Below are 25,165 nucleotides of genomic sequence, written 5' to 3' on the forward strand. Positions count from 1 at the left end.
TGTAAGGTTCTGAATTCAAAAGTGCTATTTACAATAAATGCAGTTCAGTACCGGAGCGTCAAACTCATGGCTTGTCCCCGAAACCTATTGGTAGTTTTTCTTTGGATCTACACAGCTCAGAGGTTGGATGGTAAGAACGCCATTTGGTTGTGAATTATTGTAAATAGAATACTAAGAATTTCCAAAAGTATTTGGACAGGCAAAGTGAGCAGGGAATTATTTGGCAGATGGGTAAATGTGAGGTTGTCCAGTATGGCTGGAAGAATAGAATATTTTTATAAATGGAGAGAGATTGCAGAATATTGAGGGATCTGGATGTCCTTCTATATGAATCACGAAAAAGGTTAGCACTCATACAGCCAGTAATTAGGAAGGTAATTGTAATGCTGGAGGAAAGAAGTGCCAAAATCTTTCTACAGCTGTACAGGGTATTAATGAGATCGCACATCAAGTACTGTGTCCAGTTTCAGTCTCTTAAAGAGGGATATGCTTACACTGAAGAAAATTTAGAGTAGGTTCTCTGGGCTGATTCCTTGGATGAGGACAGTGGAGATGAAGATGAATTTCTTCTCTCAGAAAGTTGTTGGTGTTTGGAATTCTTGGAGTTGGGGGATAGATTTGCCTCCATGCCTTGAACTGTAAAGAGCCGAGACTCTACCTTCTGATAACTTCACAATAGATGCCAGTTGGCGATGTGTGTGCATGGACTTTGGATAAATAGTGGAAAGAGCCCACTTCTGATGAATAGGAGTTTTGCATTAAAATCGATGCTAGAAAGCTGTAGTAGTGAAAGTAGAAAGGAGCAGCATCTTTGATGTCATCAGGATGTCACAAGGCATCGCTAAAGAGTGCACATTGCTCCGAAATGGGAGATAGTCACTCCACAGCTTAAAGGTGACCACTAGACAGTTGAAGAAAACCAGACAGTTAGTACAGAAGTCTTCTTAGATGATCTCACTCGCAAATCAGTTTTCCACTTTGGATACTGGTGAAGCCACTGGTTCTTCAGAGAAGTACAGCTAGAGCCAAGTCAGTGGCCCCACTAGTGGCTCGGCTGTATTGGAGGGAAGGAAGAAGAGAGGAAGAGCGGTATTAATAGGGGATTCTTTAGGCAGCTGATGGTATGTTGCCTCCCTGAGACTGGCTTTAGGACATTCTCCTGGAGGGGAATGAACAGCCAGAGGCCATGGTCCTCAGTTGGTACCAACTACTTGGGTCAGGACTTTTCCAACACCACTCTAATCTTGACTCTAATGGATGAGAGCCTGAAAGTAGATTTCATGGGAGGCATGAAATCAGAAGGAGACTGAAAAGCAAACTTCCAAAGCAGTAATCTCAAGTTTACTATCAGTCTCACATGCTAGTGGGCATAGCAACAAGACAATTCCACAATTAAATAAATGGCTGGAAAACTGGTGTTCAAGCTACCTGTACACTTTGGACATGTTGCCTCTTGGCGGGACCAGATTAACACTCTGACAAGAAGATTTACTTGTGCTGTTGGGCAGGATATAAACTTGTTTGGCAGTGGGTGGAACCCTAAGAAGGAACTTAAGAGTTCCAAAACCAGTTAAAAAAAAGGAATTTGTGACTAAACATAGGGAACGGATGAAGAAGTGGTAACCATCGAATATGATCAGAATGGAGAATAATGTTAAAAAGGCTGAATTGAAGTTTATCAATCTGAATGCATGAAGTATTCACAAAAAGGCTGATGATTCAAAAGCAGAATTTGAGGTAAGCGGAAATCTAGTAACTTCTATTGCAAGAAAGTGGCTACAGGGCGACTGAGAATTGACTATTAGGTTTATTCTATATTTAAATGGGATAAAAGATAACATTAGGAAAAGAGAATCATTGCTTGAAGAATCAAGATGTAGAATCAATGTGAATGGAAACAGCAACGGATAACAAACATTGATGAGAGTTTTCTATAGAACACCACACTGTAATACTGATGTTGAGCCCTCCATAAATCTGGAAATTAGAGATAAATGTAATATGGCTAATACAGTTGCTTATAGACTGACTTAACTAAGTCAGAAGTACACTGTGGAACATGAATTCCTGCGTGGAATTCTGGAACATTATATTGAGGAGTCAACTAGAGTCATAGAGATGATTGGCACAGAAACCCTTCGGTCCAATTCGCCCATGTCGACCAGATAAATTAACCTTAGCCAAAATTCCTGAGATTACACCAGTGTGGGACTGTTTGCTTTCCCACTCCAACAGTTGTTTGGCCTTGTTATGTTGCCAAGTTAGTGCTAAGTTTGGCACTTTTTTTGTGTATGCCCAATAACCTGGATTGATGTATATTGTCCAGATCAATTCATTTGTGATTTTTTTATTATGACCAACAGAAAAAGTAGCTGAGATTCAACATTGAAATATTGTTTAGCTCCATTACATCATCTAGTTAAATTCTGGTGATATGAAGTAGTTCAGGCCAAGCTACCAATTTCTGTGATGCTGGTAACAAATCAGAATTAGACACTGATGTAAGCACATGAGCAAGGCAATTCATACTAAAAAATGATTATGGCAGCATGGTGACTCAGTGTTAGTACTGCTGCCTCACAGCACCAGGGACCCAGTTTTGATTCCACCCTCTGTGCTGTTGTGTAGAGTTTGCGCAATCTCCCATGTCTGTGTGGGTTTCTGCTTGCAGTTCAAAGATGTGCAATCTAAGTGGATTAGCCATGCTAAATTGCCTGTGATGTGCAGGCTAGGTGAATTAGCCATGGGAATTGCAGGGATACAGGGAAGAGGTAGGGGGGTGCTTCTGGGTAGGATGCTCTTTGGAAGGTCGGTGTGAATTTATTGGGCCAAATGTAGGGATTATATGAGACTATGGTTAATGAGTCAGTGCGCACGGTACAGGTATGCCGATCGGCAGTGGAGTTTTAAAGCAGCTCACACTTCTCTTGTATACAGTAACGCAAAACTAGTCCATTATTGAGCTGTAAAATTCTCAAACTCTGTATTTTTGATTCCAATTCTGTACTGAACTAACTGACCTCAACTATGGTAACAATCAAGACATTTCGGCTTTCACACCTTTAGCCTAGAAATAGGGTAATTCGCTTGGGTTCCTGCTCTTATCACTATCCAGAGATTCCAGCTAGAAATTGTACTTCAATGTTTGTAAGGACAGTATTGTTTTCCCAAATTGAACAATTTGGCACTTATTTATAGTTGAGACTCAGGAAGATTGGTCACTTGACTACTGGACTCCTGCCTTGCAAAAGTGAGTTCATTTTTGAGGGAAAGAATGATGTAAAACAATAGGAAAAATACAGAAGCTTAGGAGAGGGTGCAAAGAATTTTACGAGGATGCTGCCTGGACTGGAGGGCTTGTCTTACAAAGAAAGGTTGACTAAGCTCGGACTTTTCTCACTGGGGAGAAAGAGGAAGAGAGGTGACCTGATCGAGGTATACAAGGTAATGAGAGGCATGGATAGATTCAATGGCCAGAGACTTTTCCCCAGGGCAAGATTGACTGGCACGAGGAGTCATAGTTTTAAGATATTAGGAGGAAGGTATAAAGGAGACGTCAGAGGTAGGTTCTTTACGCAGCGTTGTGAATGCATGGACTGTGTTGCCAACAGTGGTGGTGGAAGCAGAGTCATTAGGGAAATTCAAGTGACTGCTGGACATGCACATGAACAGCAGTGAATTGAGGGGTGCGTAGGTTAGGTTATTTTATTTTAGATTAGGAATAATCCTCGGCACAACATCGTGGGCTGAAGGGCCTGTTCTGTGCTGTACTTTTCCATGTTCCATCCTAACCTAATCTAGTCCCATTTGCCATCATTTGGCCCATATCCCTCTAAACCCCTCCTATTCATATACATTTCAAGATGCCTTTCAAATGCTGTAATTGTACCAGCCTCCACCACTTCCTCTGGCAGCTCATTCCGTACACGTACCACCCACTGCATGAAAAAGTTACCCCTTAGGTCCCTTTTAAATTTTTCCCCTCTCACCCTAAACCTATGCCTTTTGGTTCTGGACTACTCCACCCCAGAGAAAAGACTTTGTCTATTTACCCTTTCCATGCCCCTCATGATTTTATAAACCTCTGTAGGGTCACCATCAGCCTCTCGGGCTGTTTTGGATTTGATGTGTAACAAGAAAGGGCTAATTAATAACCTTACTGAAAAGAAGCCTTCAGCACATAGTATCATAGTAATATGATAGAATTTTAAGTGAGGTTTAAATGAGTCATATTTCATTCTGAAACGAAAGTCTTAAATTTGAGCAAATTAAACTGAAGAGCAAGTTGGCAAGAATGAATTTGGAAAATCACAATAAGTTTTGATGGAAAACAGGCATTTTTTAGTATTTATATAAATATTGCAAGGTTTACAATAGATATACTCCTCCAAGGTATAAACATCAAAAGGGAAAAGTGAGTCAATCATAGTTAATGAAAGAAGTTAAGACATATGAAGACAAGGTAGTGAGGAACATAAAGGTGAGGATGAACGTTCATATCAATATGACAAAGGAAAACGATTAGCAAGGATAAATGTGGCACCAAGGAAATATATATTGAAGGACAGGAAAATGGTAAAGAAACTGAACACTTATTTTGCTTCTGTCTTCACGGAAGATGATGCAGGAAATCTCACAGAAATAAAGCACCCGTGGAACATCTAGTTAAAAGAAATTACTAAAGAGGTAGTACTTGAAAACATAGTTGGATTGAGGGTCATAAATCTCTTTGACCAAGTTCGATTAGCTGCAAAATGTTGAAGGAAGTATCAATAGAGATAGTGGATGCTGCGTTGGTCATCTTTCAAAATTCTGGCAGGACTTTGATAGGGCTCTAAGTGTTGTCAGACAGGGAGGTCTAGGGATGCAGGTACATAATTCTTTGAAAGTTGGGTCATAGGTAGACAGGGTGCTTGAGAAGGTGCTTGACTGCTCATCTTCATTATTGAGATCATTGAATATAGGACCAAACACAAAATACACAGAAATTGCTGGAAAGGCTCAGCAGGTCTGTCAGCATCTGTGAATAGAAATCAGAGTTAACATTTCAGATCCAGTGATCCTTCCACAGTCCAACTCCTCATAAGAGTTGGAGTGTCCTATTGCAATTGTACAGGATGATGATGAGGCCACTTGCAGAGTATTGTATACAGTTCTGGTTGCCCTCCGAAAAGAAGGATATTATTAACTGGAGAAGGTTCAGAAAAGATTTTCCAGAATATTACTGGGACTGCAAGATTTGAGTTATAATGAGAGGCTGGATAGGTGGGGACTATTTTCACTTGGAATCAATTGTAATATTTCCAAATTTGCTGATGCCACCAAACTGGGTGGGATTTTAGAATCATACAGCACGGAAACAGACCCTTCAGTCCAACTTGTCCATGCTGACTAAGTTGCCAAAGTAAACTAGTATCCATTTCCCTCTAAATCTTTCCCAATTATGTATCTGTCCAAATGTCTTCTAAATGTTATAACTGTACCTGCACCTATCACTTCCTCTGGCAGTTCATTCCATACACAAGCCTTCTGTGTGAAAACACTGTCCCTCAGGTCCCTGTTAAACTTTTCTCCTCTCATCGAAAAAAACTTTGACCATCTGAGGAAAATAGCCCCAGCCTATTCAGCCTCTCCCTAAACCCAAACCTTCTAATCCCAGCAACATCCTTGTAAATCTCTCCCACACCCTTTCGAGTTTAACAACATCTTTCCTATAGCAGGCAACCTGAATTGTATGCAGTATTCCAAAGTGGCCTAACCAATGTACTGTATTGCTGCAACATGACACCCCAACTCCTATACTCAATGCACTGACCAGTAAAGGCTTGTACCAAATGCCTTTTTCACTGTGCTATTTACCCGTGACTCCACCTTCAAGGAGCTATGAACCTGCACCCCAAGGTTTCTTTGTTTGGCAACACTCCCCAGGACCCTACCATTAAGCGTATAAGTCCTGCCATGATTTGCCTTCCCAAAATGAAACACCTAACATTTATTTAAAGAAAACTCCATCTGGCACTCCTCGGCCCATTGGCCCATCTGGTCATTGTACTCTGAGATAACCTTTCTCTCTGTCCACTACACCTCCAATTTTGCCAGGCAGGTAGCTTTAGAACAAGGGTAAGCAATCTCAAGATAAAGAGCAGACTATTTAAAACTGAGATAGAGAATTCCTTCATTTAAGAGGGTGGTTATGCAAATTTGTGAAGTGTTCCATTTCTTTCTAGGGTCCTCTTGTGGCACAGAGGTAGAGTCCCTACCCTTGAACCAAGAGACCTGCGTTCAAGTCCCACCTGCTTCAGAGCTGTGTAATAACATCTCTGAACAGGCATATTTAGAAAAATAAGTTAGGTTTTTTAAAAGAAATCAAATTCTCTCTCCAAGGCATTGTGGAAGCTCTATCATTGAGCATGAAAGATTGAAATCAATTGATTTTTGGAGATTAATAACATTAAAGGATATGAGGATATTGCAGGAAAATAACATTGAGGAGATGATCACTCACGAACTAAAATAGTGGGGCAAGTTTTATGGGCTGAATGGCCTACTCCTGTTGCTATATTTCTTTATTTTTATTCCTTAGACAATTGAAGGGGTAGTAAATTTGCAAAAGTAAAAGAAAAACTCTAAAAACTGACATCCAGAAAATACAATGTCAGTATTTCAACCATTTGATAAGAGTTGAAAAGCTACAAGCATAGAACATAGAACATTACAGGCCCTTCGGCCCTCAATGTTGCGCCAGTCTGTGAAAGCAATCTGAAGCCCATCTAACCTACACTATTCCAATATCATCCTATGTTTATCCAATGACCATTCAAATGCCCTTAATGTTGACGAGTCCACTACTGTTGCAGGCAGGGCATTCCACTTACTACTCTCTGAGTAAAGAACCTACCTCTGACATCTGTCCTATATCTATCACCCCTCAATTTAAAACTATGTCCCCTCATGCTAGCCATCACCATCCAATGAAAAAGGCTCTCTCACCGTCCACCCTATCTAATCCTCTGATCATCTTGTATACCTCTATTAAGACACCTCTCAACCTTCTCTCTAACGAAAACAGGCTCAAGTCCCTCAGCCTTTCCTCCCTCCATACCAGGCAACATTCTGGTAATTCTCCTCTGCACCCTTTACAAAGCTTCCACATCCTTCCTATAATGCAGTGACCAGAACTGTACGCAATATTCCAAGTGCGGCTGCATTATAGAAAGGATGTGGAAGCACGGAAAGGGTGCAGAGCAGCAACAGGTTAGAAACCGAAATGCACTGATAGAAAGGCAGAGGCATGTTTAATTGTAATTTTTACAAGGCAATTGGATAAACACAGAGAGAGGAGAAAACTGCAGGGCTGTGGAGAACAGGCAGGATGTGGGATGAATTAAATTGCTCATGCTAAGATTTTCAAGGGCTGAATGACTTCCCCTTTGGCATTCTGTGATTCAATTCTATGGGAGCAAAGGAGCAAAAAATATATGGTAGGCATGAACAGATCAAATAAAGAATTTAGGAAGTTTTTTTACACAGAGGGTGTGATAGCGTGAATTGGAATTGTTGAAGCCTTGATATGTTTAAGAAGTTTAATGCTTACAAAAGAGAGAAGGGATTGGAGGAATATGAGTTCAGGGTTGGAAGAGGTCATGCAAGTCAGAGGAGGCTAGTGAGGAATGTGAACCCAAGCTGAGACTGAATGGACTATTTCTGTGCTGCAGTTTTGATGTTACTACCCAGACTGAGGCGATAATTGGAGAGAGTCTGAGACTGCTACCACTGAAATTGATCCCAAATGACAGAAGACAGTAATAATGGTAGATACTTACAAGGGAGGTGTTTCAGATTCTATTCATTCATGCACCTCATTAAACAAATCCATTTTTTGTAATTTTCAATGGCAAACATGAAATCATTTATGATGTTATTGCAAGAGCGTTTGATGTGTCCATTTTAACTTTGTATCTTTGCTGTTTAATAGGTCAGATTAGCTCTGTTTCAACAGGCCAAGTTATGAACAAAATCTAAAATAACAATTTTGCTGTTCCCGAAAATCCCAGGAATTCCCAGAGCTCATTACATTTTTGATGCTCGTCACTGGTGTAAAGGTTTACCTTTCCCTTTTGCTGTAAGATAAAGAAACATTGCTATCCCATGAATGAATGAGCAAAGGTTGGAGAGTGACCCATTTTCTATGTGTCAGCAGCTGAACTGAGTTGCTGATCAAAGTGGAACCTTTCCCCAACCCCTCCGGAAGAGGCAAATAAAAAAACAAAGATCACAATCTGTAAAATTACTGCTGTATCATTTCCACGATAAATGATAAATTACGTCATATGAGATGTTGAATATATTCCATCAACCCTTTTAATTTATGAATACATGATGATTTACCTTACTCCTTGCCCATTGTCAAGAAATTTAGCAATGCTTCAAGCTCCAAAGCCACTGATGATGAGACAAATCATGATGTAAGATTTGACAACACTGGAATCCTGTTCATACATTGAACCAGCGTCAATTTTACTGTCATTTTAAGTGTGACTAACTGGTAGCTGTGAATAATGTTGGAACCACACATTGGAAGGGTCACAGTTGCAGTTCAATAAAGCTCAATAAAGCCTGTAACGCACTGAAAATCTCTATTCCCTTGTGAGGCTAGCCAATAAAACAGTTGACAGGTATTTAACTGTGTGAGACTGGATATCAGAGTACCATGGGGTGGCACGGTGGCTCGGTGGTTAGCACTGCTACCTCACAGTGCCAGGGACTTGGGTTTGATTCCACCCTCAGGCAACTGTGTGGAGTTTACACGTTCTCCCTGTGCTTGCATGGGTTTCCTCCAAGTGTTCTTGTTTCCTCCCACAGTCCAAAGATGTGCAGGTTAGGTGAATTGGGCATACTAAATTGCCCGTAGTGTCCAGGAATGTGCAGTGAGATGGATTAGGCAGGAGACAAGTAGGGTTACAAGGAAAGTGTGACCTTGGGAGGAATGTTAAACAAAGGGTCAGAGGGCCGAATGGTCTGCTTTGACACTGCAGGGATTCTGTCATCATTCTATTCTATTATACCCCTACATATCCAGCTACCAGCCAGAGGTAGGGGAAGGAAATGGCTCTGTGGGTGATAGTCTGCCTTCTGAGTTAGAAAGGTGGGAGTTCAATTACAATTCCAGGGGCTTGAGCACAAAGTCTAGGTTGACACAGGGCTGTTGTAATATTCTGTCAGCAGCTCTATTTACCCACTCAGGTCAATGCCAAAGGTCCCATAGAGCTACTTGGAATGAACAGGATTTATATTTGATTATTGCCAAAAAGCAGATTACTGGGCCCTGGTGAGACCACACCTGGAGTACTGTGTGCAGTTCTGGTCTCCAAATTTGAGGAAAGACATTCTCAAGTCAAACAGGTCCTTTGGCCCAACTCATCCAAGCCGACCAGGTTTCATAAACTGAACTAGTCCCATTTCCTTGCATTTGGCTCATATCCCTCTAAACCTTTCCTATCCATGTGCTTGTCTAAATGTATTTTAAATGTTGTAATTGTATTCACCTCTACCACTTCCATTGGCAGCTTGTTCCATACACCCATCACCCCAGATGTGAAAAAGTTGTCTTTCAGGTCCCTTTTAAATCTTTCCCCTCACACCTTAAACCAATGCCCTCTAGTTTTAGACTCCCTGAGTTAAGGGAAGAGATCTTTGCATTTCATTTTATCTATGCTCCTCATGATTTTATAAACCTGATTTTATAAGCCCACCCTTCCATCAGCCTCCAACAATCGAGAGAAAATAGCCCCAGCCTATCCAGCCTCTCCTTATAACACAAACCCTGTAGTATCGGTAACATCCCTGTAAATCTTTGTAGACAGTAGACAATAGACAATAGGTGCAGGAATAGGTCATTCTGCCCTTCGAGCTTGCGCCACCATTCAATATGATCGTGGCTGATCATCCTTAATCAGTATCCTGTTCCTGCCTTATCTCCATAACCCTTGATTCCACAATCCTTGAGAGCTCTATCCAACTCTTTCTTAAATGAATCCAGAGACTGGGCCTCCACTGCCCTCTGGGGCAGAGCATTCCACACAGCCACCACTCTCTGGGTGAAGAAGTTTCTCCTCATCTTTGTCCTAAACGGTGTACCCCATATTTTTAAGCTGTGTCCTCTTTTCGGCACTCACCCATCAGCGGAAACATGTTCCCTGCCTCCAGAGTGTCCAATCCTTTAATAATCTTATATGTCTCAATCAGATCCCCTCTCAGTCTTCTAAACTCAAGGGTATACAAGCCCAGTCGCTCCAGTCTTTCAGTATAAGGTAATCCCGCCATTCCAGGAATTGACCTCGTGAACCTACGCTGCACTCCCTCAATTGCCAGAATGTCTTTCCTCAAATTTGGAGACCAGAACTGCACACAGTACTCCAGGTGCGGTCTCACCAGACCCTGTACAGCTGCAGAAGAACCTCTTTGCTTCTATACTCAATCCCTCTTGTTATGAAGGCCAGCATGCTATTGGCCTTCTTCACTACCTGCTGTACCTGCATGCTTACCTTCATTGACTGGTGTACAAGAACACCCAGATCTCTCTGTACTGCCCTTTTACCTAAATTGATTCCATTTAGGTAGTAATCTGCCTTCCTGTTCTTGCCACCAAAGTGGATAACCCTACATTTATCCACATTAAACTGCATCTGCCATGCATCTGACCACTCACCTAACTTGTCCAGGTTACCCTGTAATCTCCTAACATCCTCATCACATTTCACTCTGCCATCCAGCTTAGTATCATCAGCAAATTTGCTAATGTTAATACCATCTTCTATATCATTAACATATATTGTAAAAAGCTGTGGTCCCAGTACTGATCCCTGCGGTACCCCACTGGTCACTGCCTGCCATTCTGAAATGGAGCATTTATCACTATTCTTTGCCTCCTATCAGCCAACCAACTTTCAATCCAAGTTACTACTTTGCCCCCAATACCATGCGCCCTAATTTTGCTCACTAACCTCCTATGTGGGACTTTATCAAAAGCTTTCTGAAAGTCCAGGTACACCACATCTACTGGATCACCCTCGTCCACCTTCAAAGTTACATCCTCAAAAAATTCCAGAAGATTAGTCAAGCATGATTTCCCCTTCATAAATCCATGCTGACTCTGACCTATCCTGTTACTACTATCCAGATGTGTCGGAATTTCATCCTTTATAATAGACTCCAGCATCTTTCCCACCATTGAGGTCAGACTAACTGGTCTATAACTTTTCGCAGGGTCTGTGCAAAATGGCCAATATGCTGCAATCCTATGTTACACCATTCAAAAGCTTTTCATTCTTTCTCTCTAGTTCAGGGTGCATTTGCAAGAATTGTATGAATTCAAATCTTTTTGTTTCATGTAATACTCTATTATACTGTGATAATATACAGATTACATTATATTCACAAAATTATGAGCTGCATTTGTAATTAAAATTCAAAGTTTCGAATTGTCTACTTGGTGGATGCAAACAACATGCAGACCTACTTTTCCCAAGTTCTGGTCCTAATGTTTTAGCAAGCCTTAATCAATGTCTTTTTATTTAGATGGTACTGTAAATGTGATCCCTCTAATCCAGAATGTCTGAATATCCAGAAGCTAGGATGTCTGGGTCCATATCCCACCAATGAGACAGTAATAGATGAGGTCTCTTGGCTATATATAACCATGTCCCAGACCTGATCATTAGTGTGTTGATTGTAAAATATCCTATTCTACTATTTCAAAGTGATCAAAGGACTTTGCCGAGCTAATGTTTATTGCTTAACTACGACCAAAAAAGCAGATTGTGTTATATTTCTCATAGCAGTTTGTATGACCTTGCTATTTGCAAAGTAGCTGGAATGTGTGTCTGCAACTTGTTTGCAACTCTCTTCCTCTCTCTCTCTCCCCCTCTCTGTTTTTCATTTCTCTTTTGCTGTCTCTGTAGTATTCCTGGTTTTGGTATGTTGGGCTAAAGAAAAGTGTCATTCCAATTGGAGCCAAGTGCACTAATTTCTTTACTGCTGTTAGGATCTATGGGCTTTGCTTAGTTCCTCTGCATGGCTTGATCCAGATGATCTCAATGTAATTCACCCCACAGGACCAAATCAGCTTCTGGCTTCACCAGTAAGTTTTAGCTTTACAACAATAAAGCCAAGTGAGGGACGAACCTGGGGAGCACAAATTTGGGTAGGATATCAGTCAGGTGGAGAGAAAAATAAGCACAAAAGCAAACAGGAATGATTAATTGTATTGGACATGACAAATTGAACAAAAATGAATGATTATAATAGATATAACATTTCGAGCAGGAATTAATGATTTGCCTTTCTGTCTTTTCAAGGAGCTGGACTAAGAGTTGACCAGCCAAGGTTCTTGGAGGTTGATAGCACCGGTGAGGCCACCCTACAGTGTAACCACAGCTGGGGTGAAAAGACAGAACTAAAATTAACTATTCTTAAAGAAAGAGATCCACGAGTGGTTTGCATTGGAAGAACAAATTCATCTGTACATCATGTCAACTCTACAGAACTCCTGCATTGCCAGATTAACCGAACATCAGACAGTATTTATGTCACGTTCTATGGATTCAACTCATCTTTAATTGACAACTTTTTCTGCAAGATCGAGAAATTGTACCCACCACCTTATGAAGGGAAACAAGGGAATGGGACAATTATGTTCATCAGCAACAAGAAGAATTGCAAGAATTGTGAGAGCAGTTATGGATTTGTATAACTTCTGGGTTAACTTGTGTACTTAATAATGTGATCGCAGAGGTGAATGGAACTTGTTTCATTTTAGGCAACTGTGTTAAAATTAAACACTCCAAAGACAGGTACAACACAGGGTTAGATAGAGAGTAAAGCTCTCTCCATAGTCCCCACAAACGCTCCCAGAAAGATGCAGCGCTGGATTATAGAGTCATAGAGTCATACAGCACAGAAACAGTCCCTTTGGTCCAACCATTCCATGCCATTCATAATCCCAAACTAAACTAGTTCCACCTGCCTGTGTTTAGCCCGTATCCCTCCAAACATTTCCTATTCATGTACTTAGCTAAATGTCTTTAATATGTTGTAACTTTAGCCACATCCACCACTTCCTCGGGAAGTTCATTTCACATGCAAATCATGTCTTGTAAAAATATAGAGTCATATAGCACAGAAATTGATCCTTTGGTCCAACCAGTCCATGGCAAACATAATCCCAAACTAAACTAGTCCCACTTGCCTACTCCTGGTCCATATCTATCCAAACCTTTTCTATTCATGTACCTATCCAAATGTCTTTTAAATGTTGTGATTATACCCACATCCACCACGTCCTCTGGAAGTTCATTCCACCCTCTGTGTATAATAACCATAATAAAATTGCAATAAATCTTCAATTAAGCCTGCAATCCCAGGAGCAGTTGCAAGATCCACACTGCCTTTTTAACGTTTTCTCCTATCACCTTAAAAATATGCTCCTTAACCTTGAAATTGCCACCCTAGGGAAAAGACACCTGCCATTCACCTCATGATTTTATAAATCTCTATAAGATCAATTCTATAGGGACAGCACAGGGTTGGATACAGAGTAAAGCTTTCTCTATATTGCCCCATCCGAGAGTCCCATAACAATAAATTATTTAGATACAGACTAAAGCTTACTCTATACTTTCCCATCAAACACTCTCAGGTTAGGAAAAGCACTGGGTTGGAATCAGAGTAAAGCTTCCTCTATACTTTCTCTATGTCGGAGCAGAATGGTTAGCATTGTTGCCTCACAGCACCAGGAGCCCAGGTCTAAATCTCGCCTCAGGCGACTGTCTGTGTGGAGTTTGCACTTCCTCCCTAAGTCTGCATGGGTTTCCTCCAGGTGCTCTGGTTTCCTCCTACAGTCCAAAGATGTGCAGGTTAGGTGAATTGGCCATGCTAAGTTGTCCATAGTGTTCAGGGATGTGTAGGTTAGGTGCATTAGTTAGAAGAAATGTAAAATAATAGGGTAGAGGAATAGGTCTGGGTGAGATACCCTTTGAAGGGGTATAGCTTTAAATTGAGGGGTGATAGATAGAGGACAAATATCAGAGGTAATTTCTTTACTCAGAGTAGTAGGGGCAGAGTAGTAGTAGAATGCACTGCATGCAACGGTAGTAGACTTGCCAACTTTAAGGGCATTTAAACGGTCATTGGATAGTCATATGGATGAAAATGAAATTGTGTAGGTTAGATGGGCTTCAGATTGATTTCACAGGTCAGCGCTACATTGAGGGCCAAAGGGCCTGTACTGTGTTGTAATGTTATATGTCCTGTTGAAGGGTTGGTGTGGACTTTTGGGCCAAATGGTCTGTTTCCACTCTGTAATGATTCTATTATTCTATATGCTGCCCCATCCAACAGTCCCAGAACAAGTAAATCACAAGCCTAGATACAGAATAAAGCTCCTTCCATATTGTTCCATCTAACAGTCCCAGGATAAATACAGAATAAAACTCACTCTACACTGTCCCTGTCAAACAGTCCCAGAAAGGTACAGCTAGACACAGATTATAGCTTCTTCTAAACTGTTGCAATAAGTCCAATATCAGAAGAGACCCCTGTGTACAAATGTAGTATTTTGCTTTACCCACCTACCCCCATTTGCTATCTGATGGCCAGCGTCCAAATTCATTATTAAGAAATTAATTGCTAAGGAATTAATAAGCCATTGTTCTTACAGTTGCACAGTTTGTGATGTTCATCAGCACCTAACAATCTAAATGGATTGGCAATATAAAATTATGAAACCACAATTCTTAGTGGCATTAGCCATCATTAATTAAATTAATTCATTCATAATTAAGTACTTAGTTGGCTTGTTTTGTAAAGTCCAGAGATTGTGAAAGGCATGATAGCAACAGAAGTGTTCCTTTATTTTGTCACTGGTTTAGATAATGATTGATATGTACCTCAACTTCCTTTGCCCATATTCCTAAATAACATTTCCCAATAATACAAAAACCTCCAGCTTTAGAATTTAATGGTCCCAGCCATTGGGGTTAGGGTGACCTGAATTTTCTCCAACATTTATGTGAAACATTACTTCCTGATTTCCCTCCTGAATGGTCTAGCACTAATTTCAAAACCTTTCTTTTCCTGGACTCTTCCAGCAGAGGAATTGGCTTTCCCATGTCTCTTCTATAAATACAATCCCCTCAGCATACTCAGGTCCACACTGATCCTCTGAAGAGCATCCCACCCTACTACACCATCCTTGTAAACCTAAATTTCCCATGGCCAATCCATTTAACCTGCACATCTTTGGAACTGTGGGAGGAAACTGGAGCACCCAGAGAAAACCTATGCAGACGCTGGGAGGAAGTGTAAATTCCACACAGACGGTTGCCCGAGGCTGGAATATAACCCAGGTCCCATGCACTGAGGCACAGCGGTGCTAACCACTGAGCCATCCCACTAGTTCAATGGGATTGCTGCAAACTCCATTTTGAAGACATCTCTGGGCATGTTTAGGACACTAACTGACAAAATAGATCTGCTTCATAGAAATGCATGCAGTTATCAGAATCTTGTTTATATCAACATGCCTAAAGTGATAGTCTCAATATGCAATGTTCTTTCAATCATGTTTTTCATTGTGTTTCAGGTTTCCAGTTTGTAATGCTCTTGATCATGGGGTTTCTCGGTTTCCTGACTCTGTCAAGTATGATCTATAGCATTGTACTGACATTGAAGACATGCAGAGTTAAAGTAAGTGCCTAATGGAACATCATTACCATTACAGAAAAAATATATTAAAAAAGAGAAGCCTTCAGCACAATATACACGTTACTATATCTAACTACCACTTGAATGACTCAGAACCTTTGTCTTCCACATCTATCGGCTTTTGGTGGTTCTCTGTGTTTGATAAAGAGTTTTCCAACAGTCTCCTTTATTAAGGAAAGATGTAAATGCAATGGAGGCAGTTCAGAGGAGCTTTATTAGAATGAGTGACTTGTCTGATGTGGAAAGGTTAGACAGATAGGTTTATACCCACTGGAGGTATGTGGTGACTTGGTTGAAACATATAAAACCTTAATGGTGTTCATAAGATCGGTAAAGAGAGGATGCTTTTTGTTTTGGGAGCATCTAGAACTGGGGCTCACTATTTAGAAATCAGGAGTCGCCCATTTATAACTGGCGTTAACAGATTTTCTATCTCAGTGGGTCATGTATCTGTGAAACTCCTTGAAAAAGTGGTGGAAGCGAAGTATCGAATGTTTTTAAGGTAGAGGTAGATAGATTCTTGTTAGCATGGGGGGGTGAAAAGTGATCAAAGGTAGGTAGGAATGTGGATTTGAGGTTACGATTAGATCAGCTATGATCTCACTGAATGGCGGAGCAGACTTGAGGGGCTGAATGGCCTTCTCCTGCTCTTGATTCAAATGTAAATTAAGTTAGTGAAGGAATCAAATGTTTTCCATTCATTTTGTGCCATTCCCGGCCTTGAGTCACCCCAATGCCCTTTATAGCCAATGAAGTGTTGGAAAAGGATAGACCAGATCTAAAAGTTGAAGTCTAAATTGGAGAAAGGCCAATTTTGATGGTGTTAGCCAAGAACTTTCAAAAGTTGATTGGGGGCAGATGTTCACAGGTAAAGGGACGGCTGAAAAATGGGAAGCCTTCAGACATGAGATAACGAGAATCCAGAGAAAGTATATTCCTATCAGGGTGAAAGGAAAGACTGGTAGGTATAAGGAATTCTGAATGACTAAAGAAATTGAGGGTTTGGTTAAGAAAAAGAAGGAAGCATATGTCAGGTATAGACAGGATAGATCGAGTGAATCCTTAGAAGAGTATAAAGGCAGTAGGAGTATACTTAAGAGGGAAATCAGGAGGGCAAAAAGGGGACATGAGATAGCTTTGGCAAATAGAATTAGGGAGAATCCAAAGGGTTTTTACAAATGCAGCACCTCGCATTTATCTGAATTCAACTCTATCTGCCACTTCTCAGCCCATTGGCCCATCTGATCAAGATCCTGTTGTAATCTGAGGTAACCTTCTTCACTGTCCACTACACCTCCAATTTTGGTGTCATCTGCAAACTTACTAACTGTACCTCTTATGCTCGCATCCAAATCAATTATGTAAATGACAAAAAGTAGAGGACCCAGCACCGATCCTTGTGGTCACAGGCCTCCAGTCTGAAAAACAACTCTCCACTACCACTCTCTGTCTTCTACCTTTGAGCCAGTTCTGTATCCAGTAGGCTAGTTCTCCCTGTATTCTGTGAGACCTAACCTTGCTGACCAGTCTCCCATGGGGAACCTTGTCGAACGCCTTACTGAAGTCCATATAGATCACATCTACCACTCTGCCCTCATTAATCCTCTTTGTTGCTTCTTCAAATAATTCAATCAAGTTTGTGAGACATCATTTCCCACGCACAATTGACTATCCCTAATCCATCCTTGCCTTTCCAAATACATATACATCCTGTCCCTCAGGATTCCCTCCAACAACTTGCCCACCACTGACGTCAGGTTCACTGGTCTATAGTTCCCTGACTTGTCCTTACCACCCTTCTTAAACAGTGGCACCACGTTAGCCAACCTCCAGTCTTCTGGCACCTCACCTGTGACTATCGATGATATAAATATCTCATCAAGTGGCCCAGCAATGACTTCCCTAGCTTCCCACAAAGTTCTAGGATACACCTGATCAGGTTCTGGGGAGTTATCCACCTTTATGCATTTCAAGACATCCAGCACTTCTTCCTTTGTAATACGGACATTTTTCAAGATGTCACCATCTATTTCCCCTCATTCTATATCTTCCATGTCCTTTTCCACAGTAAATACTGATGCAAAATACTCGTTTAGTATCTTCCCCATTTTCTGCGGCTCCATACGAGGGCCGCCTTGCTAATCTTTGAGGGGCCCTATTCTCTCCCTAGTTACCCTTTTGGGAAAGCAAATCTTAGCAGGACTTATACACTTAATGGTAAGGTTCTAGGGAATGCTGCTGAACAAAGAGACCTTAGAATGCAAGTTCATAGCTCCTTGAAAGTGGAGTTGCGGTAGATAGGATAGTGAAGAAGGCATTTGGTATGCTTTCCTTTATTGGTCAGAATATTGAGTACGGGAGTTGGGAGGTCATGTTGCCACTGTGCAGGACATCGGTTAGGCCACTGTTGAAATATTGCGTGCAATTCTGGCCTCCTTCCTATCGGAAAGATGTTGTGAAACTTGAAAGGGTTCAGAAAAGATTTACAAGGATGTTGCCAGGGTTGGAGGATTTGAGCTATTGGGAGAGGCTGAACAGACTGGGGCTGTTTTCCCTGGAGCGTCGGAGGCTGAGAGGTGAGAGGGGAAAGATATAAAAGAGACCTAAGGGGCAACCTTTTCACGCAGAGGGTGGTACGTGTATGGAATGAGCTGCCAGAGGATGTGGTGGAGGCTGGTACAATTGCAACATTTAAGAGGCATTTGGATGGGTATATGAATAGGAAGGGTTTGGAGGGATATGGGCCGGGTGCTGGCAGGTGGGACTAGATTGGGTTGGGATTTCTGGTCGGCATGGACAGGTTGGACTGAAGGGTCTGTTTCCATGCTGTACATCTTTATGACTCTATGACTCGAAGTGGCCAATCATGTTTATGACTCACAAGTGCACAGAAGAGAATCCACAATCAGTGGCATTACTATTACTGAATTCCCCTGCACTAACATCCCAGGAGTTCCCATTGAACAGAAGCAGAACTGTACCAGCCATATTAATGCTGTGACTACAAGAGCAGGTCAGAGGCTAGAAATCCTGCAGCGAGGAACTTACCTCCTGTCTCCTGATGTTTGTCTACAATATTCCCAAACCTCAAGTTAGGAGTGTGATGGATTACTTCCCATATGCATGGATGCTCCAAGGGCACTCAGGAAACTTGACACCATCCAGGTTAAATCGGTCTAATTGATTGGCAGCAATGTGCACCATCTAAAAGATATATTATACCAAATCACCAAGACAGTTTGACAGCACTTTCCCAAGCAGCAACTTTTACCACCCATATGGACAAGGGCAGCAGATACACAGGAACCTGCAAGTTCCTATTAAAATCAAACACCATCTTGACTTAGAACTGTGTCACCATATCTTCACTGTGGCTGGATCAAAATCCTGGAACTCCTTCCCTAACAGCACTTTGCACGTTCCTACAGCAGGTCAAGGAGACAACTTACAATCATTTTCTCAGGTCAATTAGGAAAGGACACTAAATGCTGGCCCAGCCAATGATTCCATCATCCTACGATTTAGTTTTTTTAAAAATGATAAAGGCACAGCAAGGATAATAGAAGCAGTTCCAAAGAACTTTCAACAAGGCCTTTGAAGTATTTAGTTACAGCTCAATTCTCTGACACTTTCTCTGCTCCATTGGCAGGACCTGTGACCAGACCATGATGCATATTTGAGATGTAACCTCACCCCAGAGCTCTGTGGAGTGTTCTCACAACATCTTCCAATTTACATTGACCATCTCTTTCTGCACTCTAGCCACTCAGTCCATCTCCCAAACACAAATTCCAGGGACACTGCATACAATACTTTTCCCAATACAGATCCCAGAGATAGTGCCTTTGATACATCTCCCAACACAGATCCCAGAGGCACTGTAAACCTCCCAACCGCAGATCCCAGAAACATTCCACTCAGTACATGGATCACTGAAACTCTCCCCATCAGTGTATCGTCTAGCACATATCCAGAGGACATCTCCCATTTGACCCTTCTGGATCCACAGCATTGATACTTCCGATTTTAGTTTGCTTAAGCTATGGGTCATTTTGAAGGATTATATTATTTTCCCAGTTGCTGGGTCATAATTGGGTTTTTTTTTTCATTCCTTGTCTTGTTGTCTTTTGTGAAAAGGGGCATTGGAATTAGCCTGTTTCTAGTTCAGTGGGATATCCCCTGGACTCACTGATTCCGTTATGATGGCCATGAAATCCTTTGTAAATTTCTCCCCACTCTTACTGATAGGTATCAGAGATTGTTTCTCCCTGACCAGATTTGAGCATGTTTGAGATGTGTATGGAAGCAATCTTACAACCACAGCTGTGGAGTTTTGGGTGGGTAAGAGCTGCTATTCACTCTTCATCCACTCCCCAACTCTTCTGTCTGATGCTGAGGTTTAGGAACCAGTCTCCACATTTATCTACCCAGCTCATCTTGCCAAATGATTTTTGTGACATTGGCACAAAGGGATAATGGCTGAAAAATGTGTTGCTGGAAAAGCGTAGCAGGTCAGGCAGCATCCAAGGAGCAGGAGAATTGATGTTTCGGGCATAAGCCCTTCTTCAAAGGGATAATGGCAGGATAAAGTGACCTCTCATTTCCATTACATAAGACAGAGGCACAAGATTAGAAATCTCACCCAGAAGAGCATTTACTAGCTCTCAGTTCACCCCATTCCACTCGCAGGGCAGCAATGGTGGCAATCGAGTTATAAATGGAAGGATAATGGAGGTAGAGTAGCAATTGAAGAAGGAGTGTAAAAGCTGTCAATCTGGTTCTAAGCCAGTCAGTGAGGGAGAAAACCAAAACACTTTGATTTGTGAATAGAGTTTATTGACAACTCAGTTATACAGCCCCTTCGACCCCCAACGTTTTAAAGGTGCTCACTGTATAAACAATTATAATAATAAAGTTTATGTTCGTAACCCTAAATGAAGGCGCAAACAACATAACAATGTGACTGACCAGGCAGTAACAAAAGATAAAAACCGAAAGAACTGCGGATACTGTGAATCAGAAACAAAAACAGAAGTTGCTGGAAAAGCTCGGCAGGTCTGGCAGCAAATCCGTGAAAGGAAGTCAGAGTGAATGTTTTGGGTCCGGTGACCTTTCCTCAGTTCTGAGCAAGGTTCACTGGAACCGGAAATATCAACTCTGATTCCATTAACAAAAGATATCTTGAATAAGAAGGACATCCACCAGACTCCAGCAGAAGTGTGTTGTCTTGGGGGCAGGCATCATTTTAACAGAGACATGGGGCAATCTTAGTGTTTATTTCCCCCAACAGTTGTGATGTCCCAAACTTTTATAGCAACTAATCATCAAACAAGCTGAAACCATTGTCTTTTGTCCCTATCAAAAAATTCAACTCAACACCATTCCCTTCCTTGGGGTAAAAACAATGACTGCAGATGCTGGAAACCAGATTCTGGATCAGTGGTGCTGGAAGAGCACAGCAATTCAGGCAGCATCACCATTCCCTTCCTTGGCCATTGCCTGAGGTTGCACCCTATATAACTTGAATTGAGTTTCCATCTCCAGATCTGCTCCATCGCCATGATTTCTTTGTGTGAGAATTGCCTATCTTCCACCCTCTACTCTTATCTAGAGGTTAATAAGAGTGAGGCAATTAAGATAATTCATCTAAGCAGAAAAAAATACTCAAAGGTCTAAAATCTGACAACACTCTAGAAGCTGATTGTGTCCATATTGGGGTTTTAGAAGAGATAACTGTAAAGATAATAGATAGACTAGCTATAATTTTTCAAAATTCCCTCGATTCTAGATCAATCCCAACAGTTTAGAAGTTAGCAAATGTAACACTGCTGGTCAAGAAAGGAAGAAGAGAAAAACAGGAAACAACATACCTGCTAACCTAAAATTAGTCAACAAGAAAGTTCTGAAGTAGATTAAAGGCAAATACTGTAAATCAGTTATTACAAGAAGTTTTAACAGTGCAGTTAGAATACCTGATATTAGATTAGAACATGTCAACAAAGTTTTGCAAAAGTGAAATGCCATTTAACAAGCTTTGTGAGGATAAAAATAAGTAATTAAATAAAGGGGAATTGCTAGATGTGCACTCTTGGATTTCCAAAAGCTTTATTATAAGTTACTGCAAAACAATGTGATGAACCCAGCTGCTGGTAATACTGGACAAGTCAGGTTCCAGTCTGAAACCTGGCTTGATAGACCATCCATTTTGTTTTTGCAATTTAGTTATTACAGTGATAGTCTGTCACTGAATATATTCACAAGAAGCTGTCAAAGTATTTTTAACAAAAGAGTGTTTATGAAACAAAAGGAATAAAAGCAAAAGAATTTGGAAAGATCTTATAAAGAGCAAGAAGACAAATGTAACCCTTTTTCACAATAGTATTCTTCATAGACAAGTAACCCAGTTAGGTATTGCTTCTATCCTCCATCTTTAATTTCTTACTCAACTGACAAGGTTGTAAGCATTTCCTTTGAACAACTTCCTGAAATTTATCAGATATCTCGTATATGTGCCCAGAGACATACAGATACTTGCTGATTTTTTTTGTAACTAAACAATGCGAGCAACTAAGGTTATTTTCCAGCCCTTTTTTTTAAATAGAATCCCTACAGTGTGGAAACAGGCCCTTTGGCCCAACAAGACCCCAAAACCTCCAAAGGGTAACCCTTCCCAGACCCATACCCCTACCCTATTATCCTACATTTACCCCTGACTAATTCATCTGACCTACTCACACCTGAACACTACGGGCAATTTAGCATGGCCAATTCACCTAACCTGCACATCTTTGGATTGTGGGAGGAAGCTGGAGCATTCGGAGGAAACCCCCCCACAGAGATGGGGAGAATTTGCAAACTCCACCCAGACAGTTGCCTGAGGCGGGAATCGAACCTGGGTCCTTACTGCTGTGAGGCAGCAGTGCTAACCACTGAGCCACCATGCCATCCCCAAAGCTCAATGCAACACTCTCAGTCCTCAATCATCTGAATTATTGGCATACAATACAGTGACTCCTGACTTTTAATACACCCGATGCATGGGTTCTGACAATGGTGAAACGGCATCAGCTGCAGTGATAGTGGAGCAGGGACTCCTGGCTGTACTAGACTTGGAACGTGGACTGTTTCGGCAACAGCAAGTCGTTGACTGCAGTGGTGTCGGTGCACTGAGCAGGAGAGTCTGGCTGTCGTAGGTCCAGAGCAAAAACGTAGAAGTCCTAGAGCCATGTCTGGGACCCCAGCCTTTGAAGTTGAACTGTATCTAAGTACTTTCTTTTTATTCTTTGTACCTTAAGATGACAACAGGTCATGGTGACAGAACTCATTTCACTGTATCTCCCTAGATATATGTGACAATAAGTCATTCATTCATTCCTGCAGTGATGTTCTGGAACTGTGACAACTGATACATATGTCCAATGCAATTATTTAATCTATATTGACTTCCAGTCCAGTATTACCTCATTATAAAATCCTTAACTTTGTGCTCCAACCCCTCCATTGCCTGTGCTTCCCTATGTCTCTAATCCACTCCAATCCTACAACATTTTGAGGTCTCTGTGCTCCATCAGTTCTAGTCTTTTGGACACCCCATCTTTGGCACCCCTGACATTAGCTCTTTGACTTTGAACATTGGAATTCCCTTCTTAAACTTCATGTTGCCTCCCCCTCTTTGTTGCTCACTTACTATATCTCTCTTAGTCTCTAATTTAAAACATTGCTCTGTGACCATGGCAACCCTGCTAATACATCTGGTAATGTTTTTGTGCTGTCTTGAGGGGGCATTTCCTTGGGCTGAAGACACCATATAGATACAGATTAATGTTGAATACCAAAAAGGTGACTTTCAGTTAATTAGAGTCATAGAGATGACGGAAGCAGACCCTTCAGTCCAACTCGTCCATGCTGACCAGATGTCCCAACCCAATCTAGTCCCACTTGCCAGCACCCACCAAACCCTTCCTATTCATATACCCATATAGATGCTTCTTAAATGTTGCAATTGTACTAGCTTCCACCACTTCCTCTGGCAGCTCATTCCATCCACGTACCACCCTCTGCGTGAAACATTTGCCCCTTAGATCTCTTTTATATCTTTCCCCTCTCACCCTAAACCTATCCCTCTAGTTGTGGACTCCCCCACCCCAAGGAAAATACTTTGTCTATTTATCCTACCCATGCCCCTCATGATTTTATAAACCTCTGTAAGGTCACCCCTCAGCCTCTGACACTCCAGGGAAAACAGCCCCAGCCTGTTCAGCCTCTCACTATAGCTCAAATCCTCAAACCCTGGCAACATTCTTGTAAATCTTTTCTGAACCTTTTCAAGTTTCATAACATCTTTCCGATAGGAAGGAGATCAGAATTGCGCGCAATATTCCAACAGTGGCCTAACCAATGTCCTGTACAGCCACAACATGACCTCCCAACACCTGTACTCAATACTCTGACCAATAAAGGTAAGCATACCAAACGCCGCCTTCACTATCCTATCTACCTGCGGCTCCACTAATTGTTGTGTGAACTGGAAGGTATGGCTGGGGGAAATGACACTAAATATATGCATTTCTTTCACAGAAGGTGGTAAAGAAAGAAGAGGAGAATTCTGTGTATGTACAAATGGCCCCCAGCAATGGTGGAGAGCAGAGCAGGAGGAACACTGAGTCGGCCACAACTCTTTCACGCAAATACTAAAAGAAAACGTTTATCTAGTCAAGCACAGAACTTCATTGTAACAGTTGAACTGCTTCTATATTTGTCAGAGCACAGTTGATGTGGTCTCTTTTGTAGTCAGAAAGCTTTGGAGAAACGCTGTGTAAAATGGTCAATGTGTTACTGCCACGCTATATTTGTTCTCAAACTAACAAGTCTTGATACTCAAGTTATTTTTGTATCAGCGCAGCATCGCCTCACAAAATGCCGCTTGAAGAGGCATTGGTGGTAAACTTCCATATAGAGCCAAGAGCAGGTATTTCATTACCACTGGGGACATGGTTGGATTACTGGGCCTCCTTTGAGCAAGGGAGCTTTCTCACAGGATACACTAGCCTCTAGTACTGGATCCATAAAGTTGTATATTTAAAACACACCATGTAAAGATGTGAAATAAAACTTTGAATTCTCACTTGATAGTCCTGAAGGTTTGTGGTTACCTGTAAGAAGAGTGGGTTAATGCTAATTCCACTCCTATATCATAGAATCCGTACGGTGTGGAAGTGTTCACACCAACCCTTCAAAGACCATCCCATCCAGACACGACTCCTATAAGGAGGAAGTGAGGACTGCAGATACTGGAGATCAGAGTCAAAAAGTGTGGTGCTGGAAAAGCACAGTCAACATTTCGAATTCCTGATGAAGAGCTTATGCTCGAACCATTGACTCTCCTACACCATAGATGCTTCCT

The 25,165-nt window shown here is 41.5% G+C and overlaps 1 protein-coding gene across 1 annotated transcript; it reads left to right on the forward strand.

Annotated features, from left to right (window-relative positions):
- On the forward strand, positions 1 to 24,886 carry LOC122551998 (cytotoxic T-lymphocyte protein 4-like). The gene is made up of 4 exons (XM_043694558.2): positions 1 to 130; positions 12,357 to 12,725; positions 15,641 to 15,744; positions 24,340 to 24,886. The coding sequence occupies exons 1-4, from the start codon at positions 67 to 69 to the stop codon at positions 24,454 to 24,456; spliced, it is 654 nt and encodes a 217-aa protein (XP_043550493.1). The 5' UTR covers positions 1 to 66; the 3' UTR covers positions 24,457 to 24,886.
- The last annotated feature ends 279 nt before the right edge of the window (positions 24,887 to 25,165 follow it).

The sequence above is a fragment of the Chiloscyllium plagiosum genome, unplaced genomic scaffold (assembly GCF_037043375.1).
Source record: "Chiloscyllium plagiosum isolate Xiang-an unplaced genomic scaffold, Cpla_swu_hap1 HiC_scaffold_7, whole genome shotgun sequence".
NCBI classification, from domain to species: domain Eukaryota; kingdom Metazoa; phylum Chordata; class Chondrichthyes; order Orectolobiformes; family Hemiscylliidae; genus Chiloscyllium; species Chiloscyllium plagiosum.